Source organism: Amphiura filiformis, chromosome 2, assembly GCF_039555335.1.
Source record: "Amphiura filiformis chromosome 2, Afil_fr2py, whole genome shotgun sequence".
Taxonomy (NCBI): Eukaryota; Metazoa; Echinodermata; class Ophiuroidea; order Amphilepidida; family Amphiuridae; genus Amphiura; species Amphiura filiformis.
In genome coordinates, this window is record NC_092629.1 from 91719057 (window position 1) to 91742967 (window position 23911).

Below are 23911 nucleotides of genomic sequence, written 5' to 3' on the forward strand. Positions count from 1 at the left end.
TTTGTTAAAACCCCAGAAGTGATATCAGGACAAAGCTGTGCATGTTGGTACTTGATTGTTTGGATGCCTATGTTGAAAATCCCTTGTAGTACATTAGTATTTTTCTTATGTGTAGTGTATATTGTTGTGGAAAAAAAGTTCACCTGGACTTTTGATTTTGTGCCACTTTGGCCATTATGGATGATTTTTGGCAAATGTTTTCTAAAAGCATGATTTCAGTGCCTCGGTTTGAAGAAATACTTAATGCTATTGACTAGTAAAGTGCCATTTCATAAGAAACCCTTTGATACTTTCACAATATGCTTGTTTCATGTTTGCATATATATTAAAATAAAGAAATATAAAAGATAAATATATGCTTATACCAATTTTGCTCACATTGCTATATTTAGACTTTGTCAATTTATTTCGCTCCAATGACCGGTCAGAATGGGAAACTTTGAAAATTCATAATTGAAAAGTTTTTGACCGATTTTGACCATTTAACCACCAAAATACTTCTGTTGATGAGTTCTTTCCAGAAAACAATCTTTTGTAGCAAAAGGGGCAACATGAAATTATGATGGTCATCCCTAATTTTATCATTTTAAGGGGGACCCGATATTGCAATTGGAAGAACCAGGCTTTTCAATAACTATCAAAACTGCTGGGTACCAAACTTTTTGATACAGCTTGTATAGTAATTTATTTTCAATTACACCATGCAGATAGATAATACCTGGGTAAGATAAGCATGTTAATTGTTATGTCACTATCACTATCTTGATCTTGATAAGATGCCTATTCATACACTGTACCAAGGACAACTATACAACATACATTTGTACATTCATTGAATGACTTTGAAACTTTGGGTACAAAAACTCATACTCTGCAAGTTAGGTCAAATTTTGCACTATGATTGTTTATTTGAGGTTATTGGACTATGCCATTGAGATTAGGCTATTGTGGTCCATAGTGTTGGTCACCGTCATCGGGTTCTAAGAGGCGGTAAACTGGTTAAGCCCGTACAAAGGTCACAATTTATTTGGTGTTTTTATAAGTCCATTAATTTTGTATTTTAAACAAAGAATATACGCACAAGATTTTATCCCGTGCATATCAGAAAACAATAATAAAATAAAATCCAAGCAAATTGTGGTTTTATTGCTAAACTGGGCATAATTTTAGCAATTTTAGCAAAACAATTGCGAAGTAAATCTAGCAAGAGTGAAATTAGAAGCTTTTCACAAAGTCATGCCTATAAGGTGGCGCTCGCTAAGGCGAGTGCCCCCAAAAAGATAGCCGATTAGTCTAAAGGTCATTAGTCCGACAAGGGTTAAAGTTAGGGTTTAGGGTAATTAAAATTAGGATTAGGGATAAGGTTAGGGTTAGAGTTAGGATTAGAGTCAGGATTATAATTATTGGCAGCTATGTTCATTCAAATGAAATTTCTACTATAGGTATCATGTGATATATGTGGTAAGGCCATTATGTCTCCAAATCTGTCATTTGTTCAGGCCGGAGAAACTTTGTTTCGGTTCCGTCAAGGCCCATTATTTCTTGTTATCAATAGCGCCTTGTAATTGCTCGTATTCCTTGATGAGGCATCTAACTCCATTCCAACATATTATGTCTTCCAATCTGTCATTTCTTCAGGAGCCATACTTTGTTTAAGTTCCGTCAAGGCCCATTTCTTGTTATCAATAGCGCCTTGTAATTGCTCGTATTCTTTTACGAGAGCGTCAAAGCCCATTCCGACAGACTCGTAGGCCTGCAAGGCACGCTGTAATCGTGAGACATCTTTCTCCCTCTCCTGGATGGCAAGATTAAGATGATGTCTGCAAAATGAAGTCAAATATTGATCTTGTTCAAATAATTGACAAATATTTGTACAAAATTCTACAAATCAAAATCAAATAAAAAAAATCAAAGGATTTTCCGTATAGGTGACCAAAAAACCCCTCTGTTCCATGGACGGGGGGACAGACCTTTTAGTTTCAAGTAGGGTTGGTCAGTAAGGTGTCCCCCACAAGGCTATAATTACCTATCACCAAAATCTGAAAAATGTTTTAGCAAACACATTTTCTGAAAATGTTCAGCCAAAATTAATATATTTTGGCCCCAAAACGATTGATTTTACATGATTTGTTACCCTCCGAGTCAAATCATGCAAATGGAAGCAAAAATAATACATTTTTGGATTTCTATTGTAGAACCAATACCATTCCTGTATGTCAGCTTTATTTGTCTCAATATTTACGTGCAAACACCGCTAGGTCATGCTCCCCTCCAACCCATAAGTGTTTAAGATTTTACCTTATTTGTTTGAGAGCAGACACTACATCAGGAGTATAGGTTTCACACAGCAGTTTGGCTTCAAACACTCTGTGACAAATAACACAACAAAAGTTACTAAACAATTAATGTAAATACAACTGAAAATAAGGGGCTGTGCAGTAATTAGCTGTGCAGTGGAGGGCAAAGAGAAGTGGGGCAAGAAATTTCTGGCAGGCCAAGACTGGGGTGCAATGGTTTTTTTTGACATGCCGTGGGGGGGGGGGGCACAAGCATTATTTGGCAAGCCATTTTGAAATCCCCCACCCAGGACAGATAATTATTGTAAGTACACGTACAGCCCCAACTGAAATAAATCTGAAGCACATGATTAACAATTCAACAACTCTTTCTATATACCTTTGTACAGAATTATGGACAGTCCTGATGAATTTATTTACAAATTATATTTGATGTTGAATGTCTGGTGGAAATATATGTTCGATTTAATATCATCAATTGATATTCAACAGAAGTTGAATGGCAATTTATAGAGTAAATAATGAAGACATGTTGCATCAAATAGTCTATAGTCTGTATACCTTCAACAGAAGTACAGTTGAATGGCAATTCTTATTCAATGGGTGCGTCTTGTAAAGAATTCACGTAATTTGATTGGTTTCCTGGTGTATAATATCTCACAATAGTTGATAATGATATTAGTCAGGGCCGCGCCGCCACGCACCGGCGGCACACTTGTTGCTCCTCAATGATCGCGCGATAATGCGTTCGCGTAAAACACGTGCGAGATCTAAGTACGAGATTCGGCGGCTTAGATGTTCGTGATGGGTTCGGTCATTTAAAACAACGGGGATGTCTTCACAAAAGTAACTTAATTTTTTCCTGAAAACAGGCAGTTTTTCTCGCAAAAAATTACATTAAAACTGAATAAGAATGAGAATAACAGATAGGATTTTGTCTTTTGCCTATCAAATATCGTGTCATAATGGATGGGCTGGCCAATATTTTGAGTAGTGGATACGCTGCGCGGCATCCACTACTCAAAATATTGGCCAGCCCATCCATTATGACACGATATTTGATAGGCAAAAGACAAAATCCTATCTGTTATTCTCTAATTGATAGAGTAAATAATGAAGACGTGTTGCATCAAATAGTCTATAGTCTGTATACCTTTCTCGAGTCAGTAATGTTGTTTTTTATTGTATCTCTAAATGTAATCATGAGAAGTTTTAAAGGGGGTCTCCGGTAATCATAACATTATGCCTTATATGTTACAAAAATAATTATCAAGCACGAATCACATGGTTTTATTAAAAACAAACTCATATTGACCATAAAAACGAATAAAAACAGTTGGTTCTCAACACGCGATATTCAAAATTCCCGCGCCGAAATAGTCTAAGTGCAATGACGTAATGGTTGTTAGAGCTCAATTGTCGTCAGCCATCATTGTATTACCGGGACGTCATTGCACTCAACAATTTCGGCGCCCGGGAATTTCGAATATCGCATGTTGAGAGATGGATATTTTTATTCATTTTTATGGTCACTATGAGTTTCTTTTAAATAAAACCACGGGATTCGTGCTTGATAATTATTTTTCTTACATATAAGGCATAATGTTGTGATTGCCGGAGACTCCCTTTAAAAGTATACATTTTCAGAAAGGAAATGATGCAAGGAATCCAACTAATTAGCATAACAGATTCCTGCAAAAATTAACAGTTTTTGAGAAAGTCCCAAAATTTCATTTTACTTTACTGACTCGAGGAAGCTTACGTACTATATATACCGGCACATGTACATGTTTGTCAAATAAAAAAATATACAGCAGGTCTATACTATGGCATGGATACACTTACTTGATTTTAAGGCACAAAGCATAGCATCTAGCACTTAACCAGTCACTGGTGATGCTGTCACTATCAGCCTGTAAGCCTAGTCTGTGTCGGTTGATAAGCTTCTATGGCATGGATACACTTACTTGATTTTAAGGCACAAAGCATGGCATCTAGCACTTAACCAGTCACTGGTGATGCTGTCACTATCAGCCTGTAAACCTAGTCTGTGTCGGTTGATAAGCTTCTATGGCATGGATACACTTACTTGATTTTAAGGCACAAAGCATGGCATCTAGCACTTAACCAGTAACTGGTGATGCTGTCACTATCAGCCTGTAAGCCTAGTCTGTGTCGGTTGATAAGCTTCTATGGCATGGATACACTTACTTGATTTTAAGGCACAAAGCATGGCATCTAGCACTTAACCAGTCACTGGTGATGCTGTCACTATCAGCCTGTAAGCCTAGTCTGTGTCGGTTGATAAGCTTCTATGGCATGGATACACTTACTTGATTTTAAGGCACAAAGCATGGCATCTAGCACTTAACCAGTCACTGGTGATGCTGTCACTATCAGCCTGTAAACCTAGTCTGTGTCGGTTGATAAGCTTCTATGGCATGGATACACTTACTTGATTTTAAGGCACAAAGCATGGCATCTAGCACTTAACCAGTCACTGGTGATGCTGTCACTATCAGCCTGTAAGCCTAGTCTGTGTCGGTTGATAAGCTTCTATGGCATGGATACACTTACTTGATTTTAAGGCACAAAGCATGGCATCTAGCACTTAACCAGTCACTGGTGATGCTGTCACTATCAGCCTGTAAACCTAGTCTGTGTCGGTTGATAAGCTTCTCAAGGACTTCAAGACACTCCATCAGAGCCTGTCAATCAAAAGGAATACACCCAAATGAGAAGAGATGAAGAGAATACATCTTTATTTCCATAATAAAAAACAACAAAATACAAAGAAATTCAACATCGAAAGTATAAAATAAAACAAGACAATTAAGGAGGAGATAATCGAAAGGCCAATAAGGCCAGCGTTGACCATCCCCTTACAGAACTAAATTAATACAACAACAAACAAACAGAGTATATTAAGCCTATCACACAAGAACAATAAAAATTCCTTTAAAAAGGAATGTGGCGCCCAATGTGAACTTGGACGTGATATGGTGAATTCCATGGTGTGTAGATTTGGTATTATAATGATTTTTCTAGGGAAGAGTAAGAGCAGAAGATGATCAAATGCAAGAGAAATGTGTTTGATTGGGGAAGGTGTTCTGACAATCCAAATATAAACTTAGTCCACCTCAAATGACCTGTAACAATTTGTGATTGACATTACTTAATTCACCTCGGATGACTTTGATCTGACATTCAACATTTTCGCGCTTACACCAATCATATCCATAACAATTTAACTCTTACAACTTCCTGTCAACTCTCAAATTTAAAACTCTAAATTTCTGTCTGTTTGCCTTTTTTGTCTTGTGCCATTTAGTACACTACAGTTTGTTACAATTATTACGATAAGCAAACATTGCTGAGTAGATAACAGGATTTAGTTATTTACTTAATCCAATCATGAAGGTAGTAGCTAGTACTACATGTACCTCCATGATTTTGGTCTTGGCCTTGGTCTTCAGTGTTTTAAAATACAACAATGTAGAACATGTATAATTAATATGCTGTGTTGCTTGCATACAGTTTGCCGCCCAATTGTGCCACCATATTGCAACTTTGGCAATAACCGCTATATAGATTCTATGGTAATTAGCAAACAAAAGCTATCAGTTTAAGGCCTCGTTAATTGATCTTATCACTATGGACCACAATCCCAATGGCATAGTCCAATAACCTCAATTACATAATCATAGTGCAAAATTTGACCTCAAGTTGCATAGTATGAGTTTGTGTACAAAGGATGAATGTACAAATGTATAGGGTTTTTAAAAAAAGAACTGTTCCCATGATAGATGAGCATGTTGTGGATCCTAGTGTATGGTCAAATGTCACCGTCTCTCGGGTTCTAAGGCACACAGTAAACTGGTTGAACGCTTACAAAGGTCAGGATTTATTTGGTGTTTTTATAAATCCTAATTTTGTATTTTAAACAAAGAATATACGCTCACCATTTTATCCCTTGCATATCAGAAAACAATAATAAATGAAATCCAAGCAAATTGTGGTTTTATTTCTGAGCTGGGCATAATTTTAGCAAAACAATTATGAAGTCAATCTAGCAAGACTGAAATTAGAAGCAATTCACAAAGTCATGCATATATATTGTGGCGCCTCCGTAGAGGGCGCCACAAAAACGCGGCTCCAAGAACTAGTTATAATATGAGATAAGTTGTGTTTTATATTTGTTTCATAAATGTTTTTTTGAGTTTGCTACTTTAAGGTTATCGTTCAGGGAATTCCATAACAGTGGGCCGGTAGTCCTGATTGAATGATCGGTGAATACTTTCTTGTTTCTTGTTTGATTACTTATTTCTGTTTCTTGTGTGATAGCTATGAAAATCGGTTCGTTTTAGAAAGAAACTGTCACATGAACATGGTAGTTGTTTAATAGAATATTTATACATATGTATACAACTAGTTCTAGTTTGAGTATATCAAAAACATTGAGCATATTGAATTTATGAAATAGTGGTCCAGAATGGCTTCGATAATGGCTATGCGAAATGGTTCTCATGGCCCATTTTTGGAGCAAATGTATTTTATCAAGATATGTTTTACATGCATTCCCCCATGTAAGTATACCATAATTAATATAAGGAATACACACAAATATATTAGGAATACACCCAAATGTATTAGGAATACACCCAAATGTATTAGGAATACACCCAAATGTATTAGGAATACGCCCAAATGTATTAGGAATACGCCCAAATGTATTAGGAATATACCCAAATGTATTAGGAATATACCCAAATGTATTAGGAATACTCCCAAATGTATTAGGAATACACCTAATTATATACAAATGTATTAGGCATACACCCAAATGTATTAGGAATGCACCCAAATGTATTAGGAATACACCCAAATGTATTAGGAATACACCCAAATGTATTTGGAATACACCCAAATGTGACAGGTATCACAAGTCCCAGCACAGAGCATGTGATTGCCTCAATATATTGTCTTTGAAGTATACTATTGCAGTTTCCCATTTGTGTGATATGTAAGTATGTGATATTCTGTATCCAATCTTACATACAGTATTATTTTGTAACATTTCAGATACTTTCCCCCCACCCTCCCCCACCCCACCCCATTTTACTGTGCCCCTCCCCAAAAAAATTCATGGTGCTGCCACTGGTTGAATTCACCATCCACGTCCACAGACAATGATGACTCTTTTTAATTAATGCTTTGCATGCTAAAATAGGCTTCAACACAAAAAGTCCAAGTTTTCAGATATTTTCTCAAAATATTTTTATATTACAAATAAGCCTAGTATAGTGGTTCTTGAGATAGCTGTTAAAACAGCTATCTCAAGAACCACTATGCTTATTTGTACTAATTTTAATGCATTTTTAACGCTGATTCCAGTCGACACCCGCATGGAGAGGATTAAAACGTTTGACAAACATTTAGCGATCAAAACGTATGCTAAACGTTTATGGACGTTTGCGAAAATGTTTGACAAACGTTTGTGCTCGCAATTGTTTGACAAACGTTTGGGGAAAACGGCTGTGTAATCACATCAAATGATACATTAAACCAGAGGATGATTTGGGGTCATTCTTCGGTAAGGTGCACAATTGCAGTCCCGCCCCTTTCAGGAGTCGTAACTAAAATACGAAAAATTATTTCGAATTTTTATTTTGTAGTTGTTTAGTGTTGACGTTCCTTTTATATCTTAAAACATCAACATATTAGTAGAAGTTCTTATTTTCGAGAAAATTGCTTATACAGGGTGTCACAACCCCCAAAACCCCATGTCCCGATTGGGGTCATTAAAACTTTTGATGCTGATATCTTTTGGTGGATAACTTCAGCATAAAACACCTGGAATGACAAGTTATTTATTGTATATTGTAGAAAAAGATATTGTAACATATCTTTCATAGCCAGGAGTAAAAATAATTTCACCCTATATGTGACTATCCACCACAACTGAGCCCGGATGTCGCCAGTGCACTATTGAGATACTCCATTGAACTTAACAATAAACAATAGGAAACAAAGGATTTATTGACTGTTTTATTGACTTTTCACTACTAGACATGATATACATCATTTTAAAGCTAATTTCAAGCAGAATATTTTGGTTGAATATCTCAAAAATGATGAATGGCGACTTCAGGGCTCAGTTGTGCTGGATGGTCACATATGTCTAAAATTTCCTGTCCCTGTGTCTGCGTCATCTACCATCACAAAAATTTAGAAGCGCCTGGAGAAAAATACTAATTTTTTAAGGTCATATAAATTGACCCAGAGAGCACAAGTCAATATGCAGTAAATTCATTTAGACATTTTTCCCTCATGTTGGCACAATAAATATTCATCAAAACTATAACCATTTCTTCACTCATACGGGTGGCTACCTTTATTAATCATCATCTCCGAACGCTTCTGATACCTAAAATGTTCGCATTATTTATTTTACTTTTTTCAAAATTACAACAATTGTACGTTTATTTCTATTCACCTCCTTTATTGACCATGTGTATGTTATACACACAGAGGAGTAAGATAAAACAGAGCGCGTACCACCAGTCAAAGTCTCCGCCTCATCCGATAATGAGGGCCGATTGTTCCATGAAATGCGACAGGCGAGACTGCTATGCAATTACCGCGTATTTTCATGGTCTATCGCTTAATCGTGAAAGCACACAACGCTCTATCGAAGGCACGCAGCGCTGGCGTGATTGTTTGACACGGCACAATCGAACAATCGGCCCTTATGAATATGCGAGAACTGGTAATATACAATACACGGGGACTTTGACTGGTGGTACGCGCTCTGTTTTATCTTACTCCTCTGTGGTTATACATGTTAACTGTTAACCCATGTTGCATTAAATAACAAATCAGTACAGAAAATTGCAATGGAAGAAATGCATTGTGGGAAGTGAAAGATATTGTCTCAGCCTTCAATTTGATTTTTTAAACTGTGCAATGACCACAGGTTTTAATTTGCACTAAATAATTAAATCCACAGCATCATCCCTTCACTTTTCTCAAAAAAAGTTGAGATTTTGATATCACTGGAAACCTCTGACTACATAATGTTTATGTACAAAAAATTTCTTGAAGATTAATTCGTTTAGCAGAGGTATCGAAAATTACAACACATTGTCTATGGAGCAGTGTAATACACATAATCATGCATAACTCGCAAACGCAAAATCGGAATTAACAGAAATTTTGGGAAAAAGCATTTTTCGTGGATATCTACTGAAAAATGTCATAAAAGAGGATGCAACCATCACAAAATACTCCTTTAAGTGATTGCTTTTTTACATGAAATAAAATAATGATAAATGACCAGACCGGATCTTCTGCCGACATGAAAGCTGTTAATTTTGTCTTCAGTAATTGATATAGGCTGTCACAATATCATTTACTGAGTTATCACACTTTTTAATTTCCTTTCCTTCCTACGTTGCTGTAAATGGATGTGATGCAGGGGGTTTCATTATTTTTTACCAATTTGTGGACAAAGTAACTTTATTCTGCCCAATTTTGTGTCTCTACCAGGACCTATGAAAGAGGACCCAGCATGAATGCTCCATTGGTACATGCGACTCCATATATGCCTCTCTAGGCAAACCTTATTAAGCATTGTCCAATTTGTGATAAAGGCAAGAGGGTTTCCACACATCATAATGTACATGCATTGTTCAAAGTTTCTTTGAAGATGTGGAACCATTTTGGATTTGATCCCTGGGGACAACTAGAGGTCATGAAAGGTCATACAAGGGATAACAATTTCAAAATGAAAATTATTCATCTGATCGGGGGGGGGGAGGCACTCATGTATAAAAGTTGTAAGCATCCGTGTGAATTGACTTTCAAAAATGACCCTAAGCTATAAAAGACAATTTGTCAAACTAACCCTAAACAAGGATTTTACTCAAATAATAGATAGGCCAAAATCTTCATTTCATCAAAAATTAGTTGTCATTTTTAGACACATTAATGTATATTCATAACGTACAAAAAATCCGGAAAAATTATGCAAATTGCTTAAGGGGGCACACAGGATCACTCAAAGTCGGAAATTTTAAACATTATTTTGTGTTGTATTTTTAAAAGTAATGATGAGAAGTACATAAAAGTATACATACATTTTCAGAACGGAAATGACACAAGGAATCCAACTAGCACGGCAGATTTCTGCAAAAATGAGCAGTTTTTGAGAAAAGCGTCAAAATTGATTTTCCATGCCAATTTTTTTGGTCCGCCATAGCAACTTACCAAAAATATCAAAATGGATGAAAATTGCATATTTGTGTTCTAAAGACAAGCATCTAGAAAGAGTTTTTTTAAATTTTTGAATTTGTACTTCGTTTTAGAAATATGGGTCAAAAAGATCAAAATTTGACTTTTTAAAATTTTGACCAAAATTTGAGATAATTTAAGGCATATTTTCAAAATGACGAAAAAATTCATAAATTTGAGAAAACACTTTCTAGATTTGTGTCTTTTTTGTCAATTTTGATATTTATGGTAAGTTGTTATGGCGGACCGAAAAAAATTGGCATGGAAAATCAATTTTAGCGCTTTTCTCAAAAAGTGCTCATTTTTGCAGAAATCTGCCATGCTAGTTGGATTCCTTGCATCATTTCCTTTCTGAAAATGTATACTTTTATATACTTATCATCATTACTTTTAAAGATACAATACAAAACAATGTCTAAAATTTGCCACTTTGAGTGATCTGAGTGTGTGCCACCTTAAAAAGCGTGCTAATTACACCAAGAATCTATTATTTTCTTTGTTTACGAACCCGTTGCCTTGAGTTTTTCACACATTTCATTTTTTCACCAAAAGTCGACATTTGAAAAAATACAGCTCCTAAAGTATACCACCAATTCTGTCGATCCGTGTCACGTCACTTCCGGTTGATGATGTTCGAGTGAAAACAAGTCCCTGATTCGATTTTTGTTGATGATTTCTGTCATTGGTGTTATGTAAATTTCGACCGCAAATAGTCAGTGGAATCACACAACCGTTTCTAAGTCTTCAGAGTGGAAGAAACTTACTTGATTTACCGCTTATATACTGACAAACTTAAAATTAAATTCCATGGTCGAGTGTCGCTTTTTCCGAAATTGAATATCACTCCAACAACATCGCTATGTAGCCTCCTTCACAGTCGGTTTCTGTTGTTCATAACAAACCGTGAGCCACATGCAGATTGGGCCCGAGACTAGAGATAGCCCGGATGTCCGACCGACAGAATAGACCTGAAAGTTGGCAGTTATGTTCTTTACACCAATATCTAGTGCAAGAACCTACTTTGATATGTTTCTTGGATATTGATAAAATCAGATGACCAAATATGCCAAAATTGGTACACACAAGATGTTAATTTTTTCCCAAAATCATACCCCCACTAATGTTGCTGGAAATAGGCTCTTGCACTAGATCTTTGCAATAGCTTTATTTTGACACCTCAAGTGTCTCAATAGGACATTGTATAGTGGGGCTACATTTTTTTTTAAATGGCTAATATTCGCTAAATAAATATGCAAATTAGCTAATTAATATGCATACAATTTGAATTGAACCTGTTTTTCTACATTTAATTCTATACCTGTTACAATGAATCATGTAAAGAGTTTCTACATGTATGATCTTTCCACACAAAAAAGTGTCAATTACACCTGTCCCACCTTAAACAAGGACAGACAATATAAAAACACCATACCATATAAAGTGTGGAGTTGGTTTGAAATGTGCCCCTATTCATTGAAATTGAAATTTTGGTCAAAATGTATAGTTCAAATCGTACATTACATCTACAAGTTTTTCTGTTGTGCTGCATGACCAATACAAGGCAGTCAAGAAAATTTGCAAAAATGTATGTCAAATTGAAATTTTAACAGAGAACCAGGAGGGAAAAGCCTTTTTTTCATTGGAAAATTGATCGGGGGAAAGCATAGATACTGATGCTGGATAAAATAGCTGTCAAAATTATGTAAGCTACAACCCCAATAAAATATATAAGATTACAAGTGTGATTCCAGCAGAGGGTCTGAAGGAAACTAATAATAAAGATCCATATTACATGTCAACCTAATGAATTGAAGTAGGAGCATCATAAAACAAAATTGGTAAAAACACAAACTGAATCTGTGAAAAGGCCCATTATGCTTTGAATCAGCCCCGGGAATCAGTGGTATGACATATCACCAGTGCTGTACGGTGCAAAAACTGATTGAGGAGCCAATGGCTCCTAACTTTATAAATTTAGGCGCCCAAATTTTGCTCCCAAGTAAAAAACTGAGGCGCCAACGCACCGTATTCCAACTTTTCTCAAAGTCATTCTGCCACAATGTTTATATCTACGCTCAATTTTAAGGGGTTTCTGTCACAGCCACATGTTGCGTTGAATGAATCATAGCTGCTGTACTCAATCTACATACTCCATACACAGCATGTACAGTGTAGGCCTATAGATATGTTTTCCAGAAAGTCCCCATTGAGATGTCATGATATTCATAGCCGTACATTTGTACTATTGAACACTACATTATTTACACGTTTTGCATTTGCTGGCGAATAAAAGCTTCAACAGTTGGTCGCCATTGGCGCCAAGGATTAAAGGTTTAGTCGCATCAGAAAAAATCTAGTCGCCAATGCGCCTAAATTGGTCGCACCGTACAGCACTGCATATCACTTAGTGATTAAAGCATACATTGGTCTTATTTGGTACAGCAGCAATAAGTCTGTACAGACACAAATCTACACCCCCTCTGTGGGACATTACAGTCATGTCTTCCATAGGGGGTGTACGGATTTCAACTGGAATAGCCCATTAAAGCAGATACTTTGGTCTTATTTGGTACAGCAGCAATAAGTCTGTACAGACACAAATCTACACCCCTCTGTGGGACATTACAGTCATGTCTTCCATAGGGGTGTATGGATTTCAACTGGAATAGCCCATTAAAGCAGATACTTTGGTCTTATTTGGTACAGCAGCAATAAGTCTGTACAGACACAAATCTACACCCCTGTGTGGGACATTACAGTCATGTCTTCCATAGGGGGTGTACGGATTTCAACTGGAATAGCCCATTAAAGCAGATACATTGGTCTTATTTGGTACACCAGCAATAAGTCTGTACAGACACAAATCTACACCCCCTCTGTGGGACATTACAGTCATGTCTTCCATAGGGGTGTACGGATTTCAACTGGAATAGCCCATTAAAGCAGATACATTGGTCTTATTTGGTACAGCAGCAATAAGTCTGTACAGACACAAATCTACACCCCTCTGTGGGACATTACAGTCATGTCTTCCATAGGGGGTGTATGGATTTCAACTGGAATAGCCCATTAAAGCAGATACATTGGTCTTATTTGGTGCAGCAGCAATAAGTCTGTACAGACACAAATCTACACCCCCTCTGTGGGACATTACAGTCATGTCTTCCATAGGGGGTGTATGGATTTCAACTGGAATAGCCCATTAAAGCAGATACATTGGTCTTATTTGGTACAGCAGCAATAAGTCTGTACAGACACAAATCTACACCCCCTCTGTGGGACATTACAGTCATGTCTTCCATAGGCAGTGTATGGATTTCAACTGGAATAGCCCATTAAAGCAGATACATTGGTCTTATTTGGTACAGCAGCAATAAGTCTGTACAGACACAAATCTACACCCCTCTGTGGGACATTACAGTCATGTCTTCCATAGGGGGTGTATGGATTTCAACTGGAATAGCCCATTAAAGCAGATACATTGGTCTTATTTGGTACAGCAGCAATAAGTCTGTACAGACACAAATCTACACCCCTGTGTGGGACATTACAGTCATGTCTTCCATAGGGGGTGTATGGATTTCAACTGGAATAGCCCATTAAAGCAGATACATTGGTCTTATTTGGTACAGCAGCAATAAGTCTGTACAGACACAAATCTACACCCCTCTGTGGGACATTACAGTCATGTCTTCCATAGGGGTGTATGGATTTCAACTGAATAGCCCATTAAAGCAGATATTTTGGTCTTATTTGGTACAGCAGCAATAAGTCTGTACAGACACAAATCTACACCCCTCTGTGGGACATTACAGTCATGTCTTCCATAGGGGGTGTATGGATTTCAACTGGAATAGCCCATTAAAGCAGATACATTGGTCTTATTTGGTACAGCAGCACAGTCTGTACAGACACAAATCTACACCCCTCTGTGGGACATTACAGTCATGTCTTCCATAGGGGGTGTAATGGATTTCAACTGGAATAGCCCATTAAAGCAGATACATTGGTCTTATTTGGTACAGCAGCAATAAGTCTGTACAGACACAAATCTACACCCTGTGTGGGACATTACAGTCATGTCTTCCATAGGGGGTGTATGGATTTCAACTGGAATAGCCCATTAAAGCAGATACATTGGTCTTATTTGGTACAGCAGCAACAAGTCTGTACAGACACAAATCTACACCCCTCTGTGGGACATTACAGTCATGTCTTCCATAGGGGGTGTATGGATTTCAACTGGAATAGCCCATTAAAGCAGATACTTTGGTCTTATTTGGTACAGCAGCAATAAGTCTGTACAGACACAAATCTACACCCCTGTGTGGGACATTACAGTCATGTCTTCCATAGGGGGTGTATGGATTTCAACTGGAATAGCCCATTAAAGCAGATACATTGGTCTTATTTGGTACAGCAGCAATAAGTCTGTACAGACACAAATCTACACCCCTGTGTGGGACATTACAGTCATGTCTTCCATAGGGGGTGTACGGATTTCAACTGGAATAGCCCATTAAAGCAGATACATTGGTCTTATTTGGTACAGCAGCAATAAGTCTGTACAGACACAAATCTACACCCCTCTGTGGGACATTACAGTCATGTCTTCCATAGGGGGTGTATGGATTTCAACTGAATAGCCCATTAAAGCAGATACTTTGGTCTTATTTGGTACAGCAGCAATAAGTCTGTACAGACACAAATCTACACCCCTCTGTGGGACATTACAGTCATGTCTTCCATAGGGGGTGTATGGATTTCAACTGGAATAGCCCATTAAAGCAGATACTTTGGTCTTATTTGGTACAGCAGCAATAAGTCTGTACAGACACAAATCTACACCCCTCTGTGGGACATTACAGTCATGTCTTCCATAGGGGGTGTATGGATTTCAACTGGAATAGCCCATTAAAGCAGATACTTTGGTCTTATTTGGTACAGCAGCAATAAGTCTGTACAGACACAAATCTACACCCCTGTGTGGGACATTACAGTCATGTCTTCCATAGGGGGTGTATGAATTTCAAGTTGAATAGCCCATTAAAGCAGATACATTGGTCTTATTTGGTACAGCAGCAATAAGTCTGTGCAGACACAAATCTACACCCCCTCTGTGGGACATTACAGTCATGTCTTCCATAGGGGTGTAATGGATTTCAACTGGAATAGCCCATTAAAGCAGATACATTGGTCTTATTTGGTACAGCAGCAATAAGTCTGTACAGACACAAATCTACACCCCCTCTGTGGGACATTACAGTCATGTCTTCCATAGGGGGTGTATGGATTTCAACTGGAATAGCCCATTAAAGCAGATACATTGGTCTTATTTGGTACAGCAGCAATAAGTCTGTACAGACATAAATCTACACCCCTCTGTGGGACATTACAGTCATGTCTTCCATAGGGGGTGTATGGATTTCAACTGGAATAGCCCATTAAAGCAGATACATTGGTCTTATTTGGTGCAGCAGCAATAAGTCTGTACAGACACAAATCTACACCCCCTCTGTGGGACATTACAGTCATGTCTTCCATAGGGGGTGTATGGATTTCAAGTGGAATAGCCCATTAAAGCAGATACATTGGTCTTATTTGGTACAGCAGCAATAAGTCTGTACAGACACAAATCTACACCCCTCTGTGGGACATTACAGTCATGTCTTCCATAGGGGGTGTACGGATTTCAACTGGAATAGCCCATTAAAGCAGATACATTGGTCTTATTTGGTACAGCAGCAATAAGTCTGTACAGACACAAATCTACACCCCTGTGTGGGACATTACAGTCATGTCTTCCATAGGGGTGTATGGATTTCAACTGGAATAGCCCATTAAAGCAGATACATTGGTCTTATTTGGTACAGCAGCAATAAGTCTGTACAGACACAAATCTACACCCCTGTGTGGGACATTACAGTCATGTCTTCCATAGGGGGTGTATGGATTTCAACTGGAATATCCCTTTCAAGCAGATACTTTGGTCTTATTTGGTACAGCAGCAATAAGTCTGTACAGACACAAATCTACACCCCTGTGTGGGACATTACAGTCATGTCTTCCATAGGGGGTGTATGGATTTCAACTGGAATAGCCCATTAAAGCAGATACATTGGTCTTATTTGGTGCAGCAGCAATAAGTCTGTACAGACACAAATCTACACCCTCTGTGGGTGGGACATTACAGTCATGTCTTCCATAGGGGGTGTATGGATTTCAACTGGAATAGCCCATTAAAGCAGATACATTGGTCTTATTTGGTACAGCAGCAATAAGTCTGTACAGACACAAATCTACACCCCCTCTGTGGGACATTACAGTCATGTCTTCCATAGGGGGTGCATCGGATTTCAACTGGAATAGCCCATTAAAGCAGATACATTGGTCTTATTTGGTGCAGCAGCAATAAGTCTGTACAGACACAAATCTACACCCCTCTGTGGGACATTACAGTCATGTCTTCCATAGGGGGTGTATGGATTTCAACTGAATAGCCCATTAAAGCAGATACATTGGTCTTATTTGGTACAGCAGCAATAAGTCTGTACAGACACAAATCTACACCCCTGTGTGGGACATTACAGTCATGTCTTCCATAGGGGGTGTACGGATTTCAACTGGAATAGCCCATTAAAGCAGATACTTTGGCCTTATTTGGTACAGCAGCAATAAGTCTGTACAGACACAAATCTACACCCCCTCTGTGGGACATTACAGTCATGTCTTCCATAGGGGGTGTAATGATTTCAACTGGAATAGCCCATTAAAGCAGATACTTTGGCCTTATTTGGTACAGCAGCAATAAGTCTGTACAGACACAAATCTACACCCTCTCTGTCAGTGTGGGACATTAAGGTCATGTCTTCCATAGGGGGTGTATGAATTTCAAGTTGAATAGCCCATTAAAGCAGATACATTGGTCTTATTTGGCACAGCATCAATAAGTCTGTACAGACATAAATCTACACCCCTCTGTGGGACATTAAGGTCATGTCTTCCATAGGGGGTGTATGGATTTCAAGTTGAATAGCCCATTAAAGCAGATACTTAAGTCTCATTTGGTACAGCAGCAATACGTCTGTGCAGACACAAATCTACACCCCTCTGTGGGACATTACAGTCATGTCTTCCATAGGGGGTGTACGGATTTCAACTGGAATATCCCTTTCAAGCAGATACTTTGGTCTTATTTGGCACAGCAGCAATAAGTCTGTACAGACACAAATCTACACCCCTCTGTGGGACATTACAGTCATGTGTATGAGGGGGTGTATGGATTTCAAGTTGAATAGCCCATTAAAGCAGATACTTTGGTCTTATTTGGCACAGCAGCAATACGTCATGGGGAGGTTTAATTTCATCCTGTTCATGGTCCATTCAATTAGTAGATTAACTTTATACGGCTGGTTAGTTTTGGTTGGCTGCTCTCACGTAAGCATTATTAAGGGTAGACGAGGTATTGTTGGTCGAAGCAACCTAAAAATCAATTTTCATTATCTAGATCAATATATTATTGACAATTAGCACCTTGATGTTTTGCAAAAGTTCATTCTACAAATCGTATACTTTGCAAACTTGCTTAATTTATTGTTGTTAATGAGTTATGTACGTTTTACAAAAGTGTTGTTGTTTCAGCTCTCTCTACAACGTAACTCAAGAACCGCAGCACCTATAAAAGTATATCTGTGATATTTTAATTCTTCTACATGCCAGGGTCAGAAATTCGGCGAGAATCCGAGAATCCATTCTCGCAAAGATTCTCATCAACAAAATTGCAAGAATCTAAATGGATTCTCGTAAATATTTCAATTTATCATACAAAGTAAATTGGCGAGAATCCATGGATTCTTGCAAAATTCCACCGGATTCTCGCACTTTGTTGCGAATTTCTGACCCTGCATGCTCGCTATGAATTGAGCAATGCAGTTTTTGCCAAAGCTCATCACTACCATTCGTAAGATGCTGTGAACTACTAAATCACAACAGTTTAAAATAATTAATAACCTTAAGTTATTCATAACAATATAAAACTTTTACACACAACCAAGACTGGGGAGGGGCACTTGATATTGATTCCATACAATTTTTTTTCATAGAACCATCCTGTTACCTTCCTATCCTAAGTTCCAATGTATTGATCTTGAAAATGACCCTTTTATGTGAAGTTCGCAGATGATACCCACTGGTCAATGCCCAGTTGCCCCCTGGGAACCAAGAGAAACCCATAAAGCTTAATAAATCTAATGCTCCATGGAGAAACCCAACATAGTGAAAATACTTTCTTGTTTTGATGGTCCAACAACTGCATTGAGAACAATAAAAAAAAATAGAAGCGTTATAGTTTTCAACACAAGGCATCATTGATTGGGATGCTCCACCATAGGGCTATTTAAATTTGGAAATATATTACAATGATTCCATGACATTCTGAAAGGGGTTTCAGTGTTCATTTGAATATAGATAGCTTGAGTAGCATCAAATATTAAAAAGATTTTAACCATTGATATTGCAAAAGGATCCTTTATTTTTTATCTAGACCATTGTCATTGGAGACACGAAATGTGTTGACATGAAAACAAGTAGTTATCTTAAAATTGCCATTAGCCTTTTCGAGATATGGCGGACACAATAGGATGGTGCTGCACAAAGTGGGTAAAGTCTTTTGAATTTGCCGGGTTTTACCCAACTTTTGTGTACACCATACTCCGAAAAGGCTAATATTGAAATAACCAATGGGTAAAATTCAACTTTTCTACGGCAGATAAAACAACACTTCACCATAAAAACCTGTAAATTTTTGATTCAGGGTGTTCCAAGATGCCAGAAGAAAAAGATAAAATTGTGTATATATCACTTTGACTCACCCTGTAGAAAAGTTTTAAAGTTTTGAATGAGTCTTCTTCCAAAGTATAACTTTGTAATCAACAAAGGAGATACTTTGTTATCATGAGAGGTTTTAATTTCATCACATGATGTTTATGGTTGGTCAGATTTGGTTGGTTGCTCTCGGGTAATCCTATTCCTCCATTTGATACAAAAGAAAATGAAATTTGAGGTAAAATAACAGAATGAGATAATCATGTCATATCAGTTTCATGAAACAATAACTCCTCTTGGCACGAGGGTTTGATTGTTGACAGGTTTTAATGAGAAGGTGGGTGTCAAGCTGTATCACCCCATTTGCTATAATGACGCACGGATGGTATAAGCCAATGAAATGTCTTGTACTTAACAAGGCAAGGAAGTACAATTATCATGATTGGTTCATTTCAATGTGTTGCACTAGCTATTGAATTTGGTTACACCAATCTGGGCGTACCTGGCATTGTCAGAAAATTGAGCAGACCGGGGCATAATGATATCGGCTGCGCCAGAATCAAGACGTGGATTTGTATTTGTCGCATTTGTTGTTACTTGGATTGTTTGTTACTTGGATGCTTGGAATGAAAGGTAAGATATAAGCTAATATCTTATATAATATTGTAAATATGTTAAGAATTTGTTGTAATATAACATATGAAAGAGTCACAGATTATGCAAACTTTATCTTGAGTAAAAAGTGTTTGGAATTGTTTGACAGCAGACTTAGTATTCAAACTTACGAAATCAAGTAGATGCTTTATAATGAGAGATATTTATGCAGGAAGAATGCAAATATTTTGAGAGAATGTATTATATTGTTGATTTTAATCCTAGTGCTGACACTTAACATTGACTATATGTACATATGTGATGCGATCAAGCCAAATCAGTGTGAACTCAGAAATATTGATTTTGAGATATAGCCAAACAAAGGAAACTTTTCCTTTTGTTTTCCTTTGTTTTGGAAACTCTTTAATTGCTCACATCTTTGAAACTGGTTGTTCAATTTCAATGGGGTTTTCTGCAAAATCTAGCTTTGTAAATGCTTTTTACCATTCTATAGGAAACTGAAAGTTTATTATTGCCGAGTTCCGACTGATTTTGCTTGATCGCATCACATATGATCTTCTTTATATTTCGCCAAAAAAGGGGGGTTAATTTTCAAGTCTGTTCATGAACATTCATAATTAAAAGTTTAAAAGAGCTGTTTTCCTGCGCATTGTCTATGTTTGGTTTGTGTCTTGTCTTGTCACATCCTGCTAGGATCAAAAGCTAAGACCATTAATCAAATTTGAACATTTATTATTCGAGATATTGAAGAAAAAAAACTGGGGTGGGTTAATTTGCTTTTAATGAAATTGTGCGCAAAATTTTAAATCGAACAAAATTATATTTTCAAGAATCTAGAAACCTCTCCCTATCGTTAAATTATATTTGTTGTTCTTTTTACATATTTTTTGTGTGTGTGTCAATTTTTGCCTGGTTTATCAACCAATTGTGATACACTTCATGTTGTCAGATAGTGGATGCTCTTCTCTAAACTACTTTGACAAATAATTGTCTGTAGAAGGGATTGTATCACATGATATATCTAACTGGATATAATTCTTTACTAACCTTATTATTGTGATTTGTTTTACTCACAAATAAAATCATGTGCTCCTTGGAAAAGAAAATGAATCCAGAAAATTTATTTTTCATAGTGTTCTTAAAATTTAAAAAATATGGGTACTTGAAACGATAGGTATTTTTTGCCAATTTGTCTTGTTTTTGTGTAAAATAATGGTAAGATTTGCCAAAAATGTTCTTAAAACAGACTGAAATAGCGGAATATTTTAGATTTTAGAATAATACCTTGGTTAGAACATCAGTATTTATGAGCATCACAGCTTACGGCACCCTATTAGCCTGATCATGGAATTATAACACTTAGTACCAGTACTGTTTTCTAAGCCACTCATTTATAACTCATGATGTGCTTTCAATAAATGTGCGGCACATGTAGCTTGAGGCGTATACTTGTTTAGCTCCTCCATATGTTGTGTCATTATACCCAATGCCAAAGAGATCAAACTGTCTTCTTTATTCAGACAATTTTGAAATATTTTTGGCCATGCAGAAAAAAAAAGAAAACCAAATCACCTATCATTAAGAAATGTTTAATCTCAGACATACAAGGTGCTTTGTGCATTGTAGAGTGCCATATAAATGCTTTAATTAGTAAACATGATTTAGATATTACTCATGCACGCAGAACGCTAGTCGGTCGATGGCTATATTGTTTAAAACAAGACCCACTAAGTCACTTAATAGGCGCTTGGAACAATCAAATTTGGAGTTGAAATTAGCAAAATTTTTAGTTACACCTTTTCACTTCATAATTAATTTTCTTGGTCAAATGAAAAAATGAAATGTTAAACTTAGGTTTGAAATTTAGGCTTCTAGTGTAAGATTTTCACAGGCTCCATCTTGCCCTGTGAGCCTTTTTTGGGGTCAATGTTTTTGCTTTTCAAAGTAACATAATTCCCTATTAATGAAAGATATTTTCCAACTTTCTAAAGCACATCATATAGGGCTAATTATGTCATAGTTTTGTCAGAATTTCAGTTTTGATTGCATCATTTTTCAATTCCGACTACCAATTTTGTAAAATCAACTCGCAAATGTACCCATGGATGGATGTTTTTGCAAGCCACAATAGAAATATTGATTACTTCTGCTGGTTATATTAGAAATGAAGTACTGGTTGGACATTTTGGCAGTCGCAAGTGAAAAAAGGTGAAATCAAAACGGATATTCTGACAAAACTATAATACATAGACCTTGAGGTGGGAAATATCTTTCTTTAGCAAACTATATTTAGTTTGAAACACAAAAAAATGAATTTCGAAAAAATCTCACGGGCAAAGTTGAGGCTTTTTAAAATCAAAAATCTTACACTGAAAGACACAATTTCATGCCTAATTTTAACACCAAGATAATTTTTTTTAAAGTATATCCAAGCACTATGTTTTTAACTGACATTACTGAAGAAAAAAATCATTGCTTTATATTTGAATTTCATAGCAAAAAGGTGCATCTCTGAATTGTGCTGATTTCAACATGTATCGATCGACTTTTTGTATGCCTATGCATAACAATAGAAGCTGGCCAGTGGCGTAATGAGTGCATGTTAGTGTCTGCACTAATAATTGAACTGCAGGGTATTTGGTGAAAATAGCCTAAATCAGGCCTTCTCAACTGGCGGCGCGCGCGCCACTTGTGGCGCTTGGAGTCAGTCGAAGTGGCGCATGAAGTGGCGCACGGTAATTTTAATATTTTTTTCACATAAATCTTGAACAAAAAATAGGTGAAAATATTCGATCTGGGCCTTTAAAAAACCTTAAAATCCATAGGTTTCCAGGGCCGCTGCCCCCTGGACCCCCGATAAAGCTTCATCACTGCCCAAAACATTTTGGCACTTCATGATCACAGAAATTTTCCAGTTGGCGCTTCAAATAAACTAGTTGAGAAGGCCTGGCCTAAATCTTAAGTCATTTTTCATAGCATCGACTCTCTCTTTGTCGATCACCCTCTATTACATTTACTTTACATACAGCTATAAGTGTGAGAAATTGCACAGGTTTTATTTTGTTTGTGTGTTTGTTTGTATATTTTCAGCATGAATAAAGCGATAAATAAATGTCACATTTTCTACATTCTATAATTATGAAATAGCAGATGTATCTCTGATGCATATAAATATATTATTTTTGTGACCATTGATAGAGAAAAACAATAATTGCTATTGGGCCATTTTAATTTTTCTCAAGAATCTCTTAGGATTGATTAATATCTATGTCAGGCACTGGGGAATGTGGGAATTTTAAAAGAGGGACAACTTGGGGGGGGGGGTGGAACAATACAATTTTGTCCAGTTTTTTCCCACTGAAAAGGGGAGCAAAATTATTCTTGTAACTGAAGAAGACACAAGAGAAATGGGGAAGGCACACAAAATGTTTGAGAAAATGCAACAGGGGGGGTCATCCACAAAATAGGAATTTCTGCAGGAACTGTAGGAACTTTTGATCACCAGTCTGAAATGTGTCACTCTTATTTCGTTTCATATTAAAGCCATAATGTACGATCATTTTGAATTAATTTGTTAATTGTTTTCAAACTTAACTGGAACTAGCTACATGTAAATTATTTGTGTTTGTAGGACAACATAGCAATTTTAAGCTATTATCCCCCATTAAGCTCTGGCACAGTTAAAGTGCCAAATGCAGTGGCGTAGCGATCACTCTTTCAGAGGGTGGGCAAGACAAATATTATCGGGGTAGCCACCATCCCACGGGGTAGCCACCATCCCACAGGGGGTAGCCACCATCCCACAGGGGGTAGCCACCATCCCGGGGTAGCACAGGGGGTAGCCACCATCCCACGGGGGGAGGTAGCCACCATCCCACAGGGGG

At 37.2% G+C, this 23911-nt stretch overlaps 1 protein-coding gene across 1 annotated transcript in view; it reads right to left on the reverse strand.

Annotated features, from left to right (window-relative positions):
* Positions 1-980: 980 nt before the first annotated feature.
* LOC140146826 (HAUS augmin-like complex subunit 4) overlaps positions 981-23911 on the reverse strand; it is a 77452-nt gene continuing 54521 nt past the window's right edge. Inside the window, exons 7-9 of the mRNA XM_072168705.1 lie at positions 4875-5005; positions 2299-2367; positions 981-1820 (exon numbers count right to left, since the gene is read on the reverse strand). Of these exons, the coding sequence (XP_072024806.1) occupies positions 1610-1820; positions 2299-2367; positions 4875-5005 (411 nt within the window). The 3' untranslated portion in view covers positions 981-1609. The remainder of the gene's footprint in view (positions 1821-2298; positions 2368-4874; positions 5006-23911) is intronic.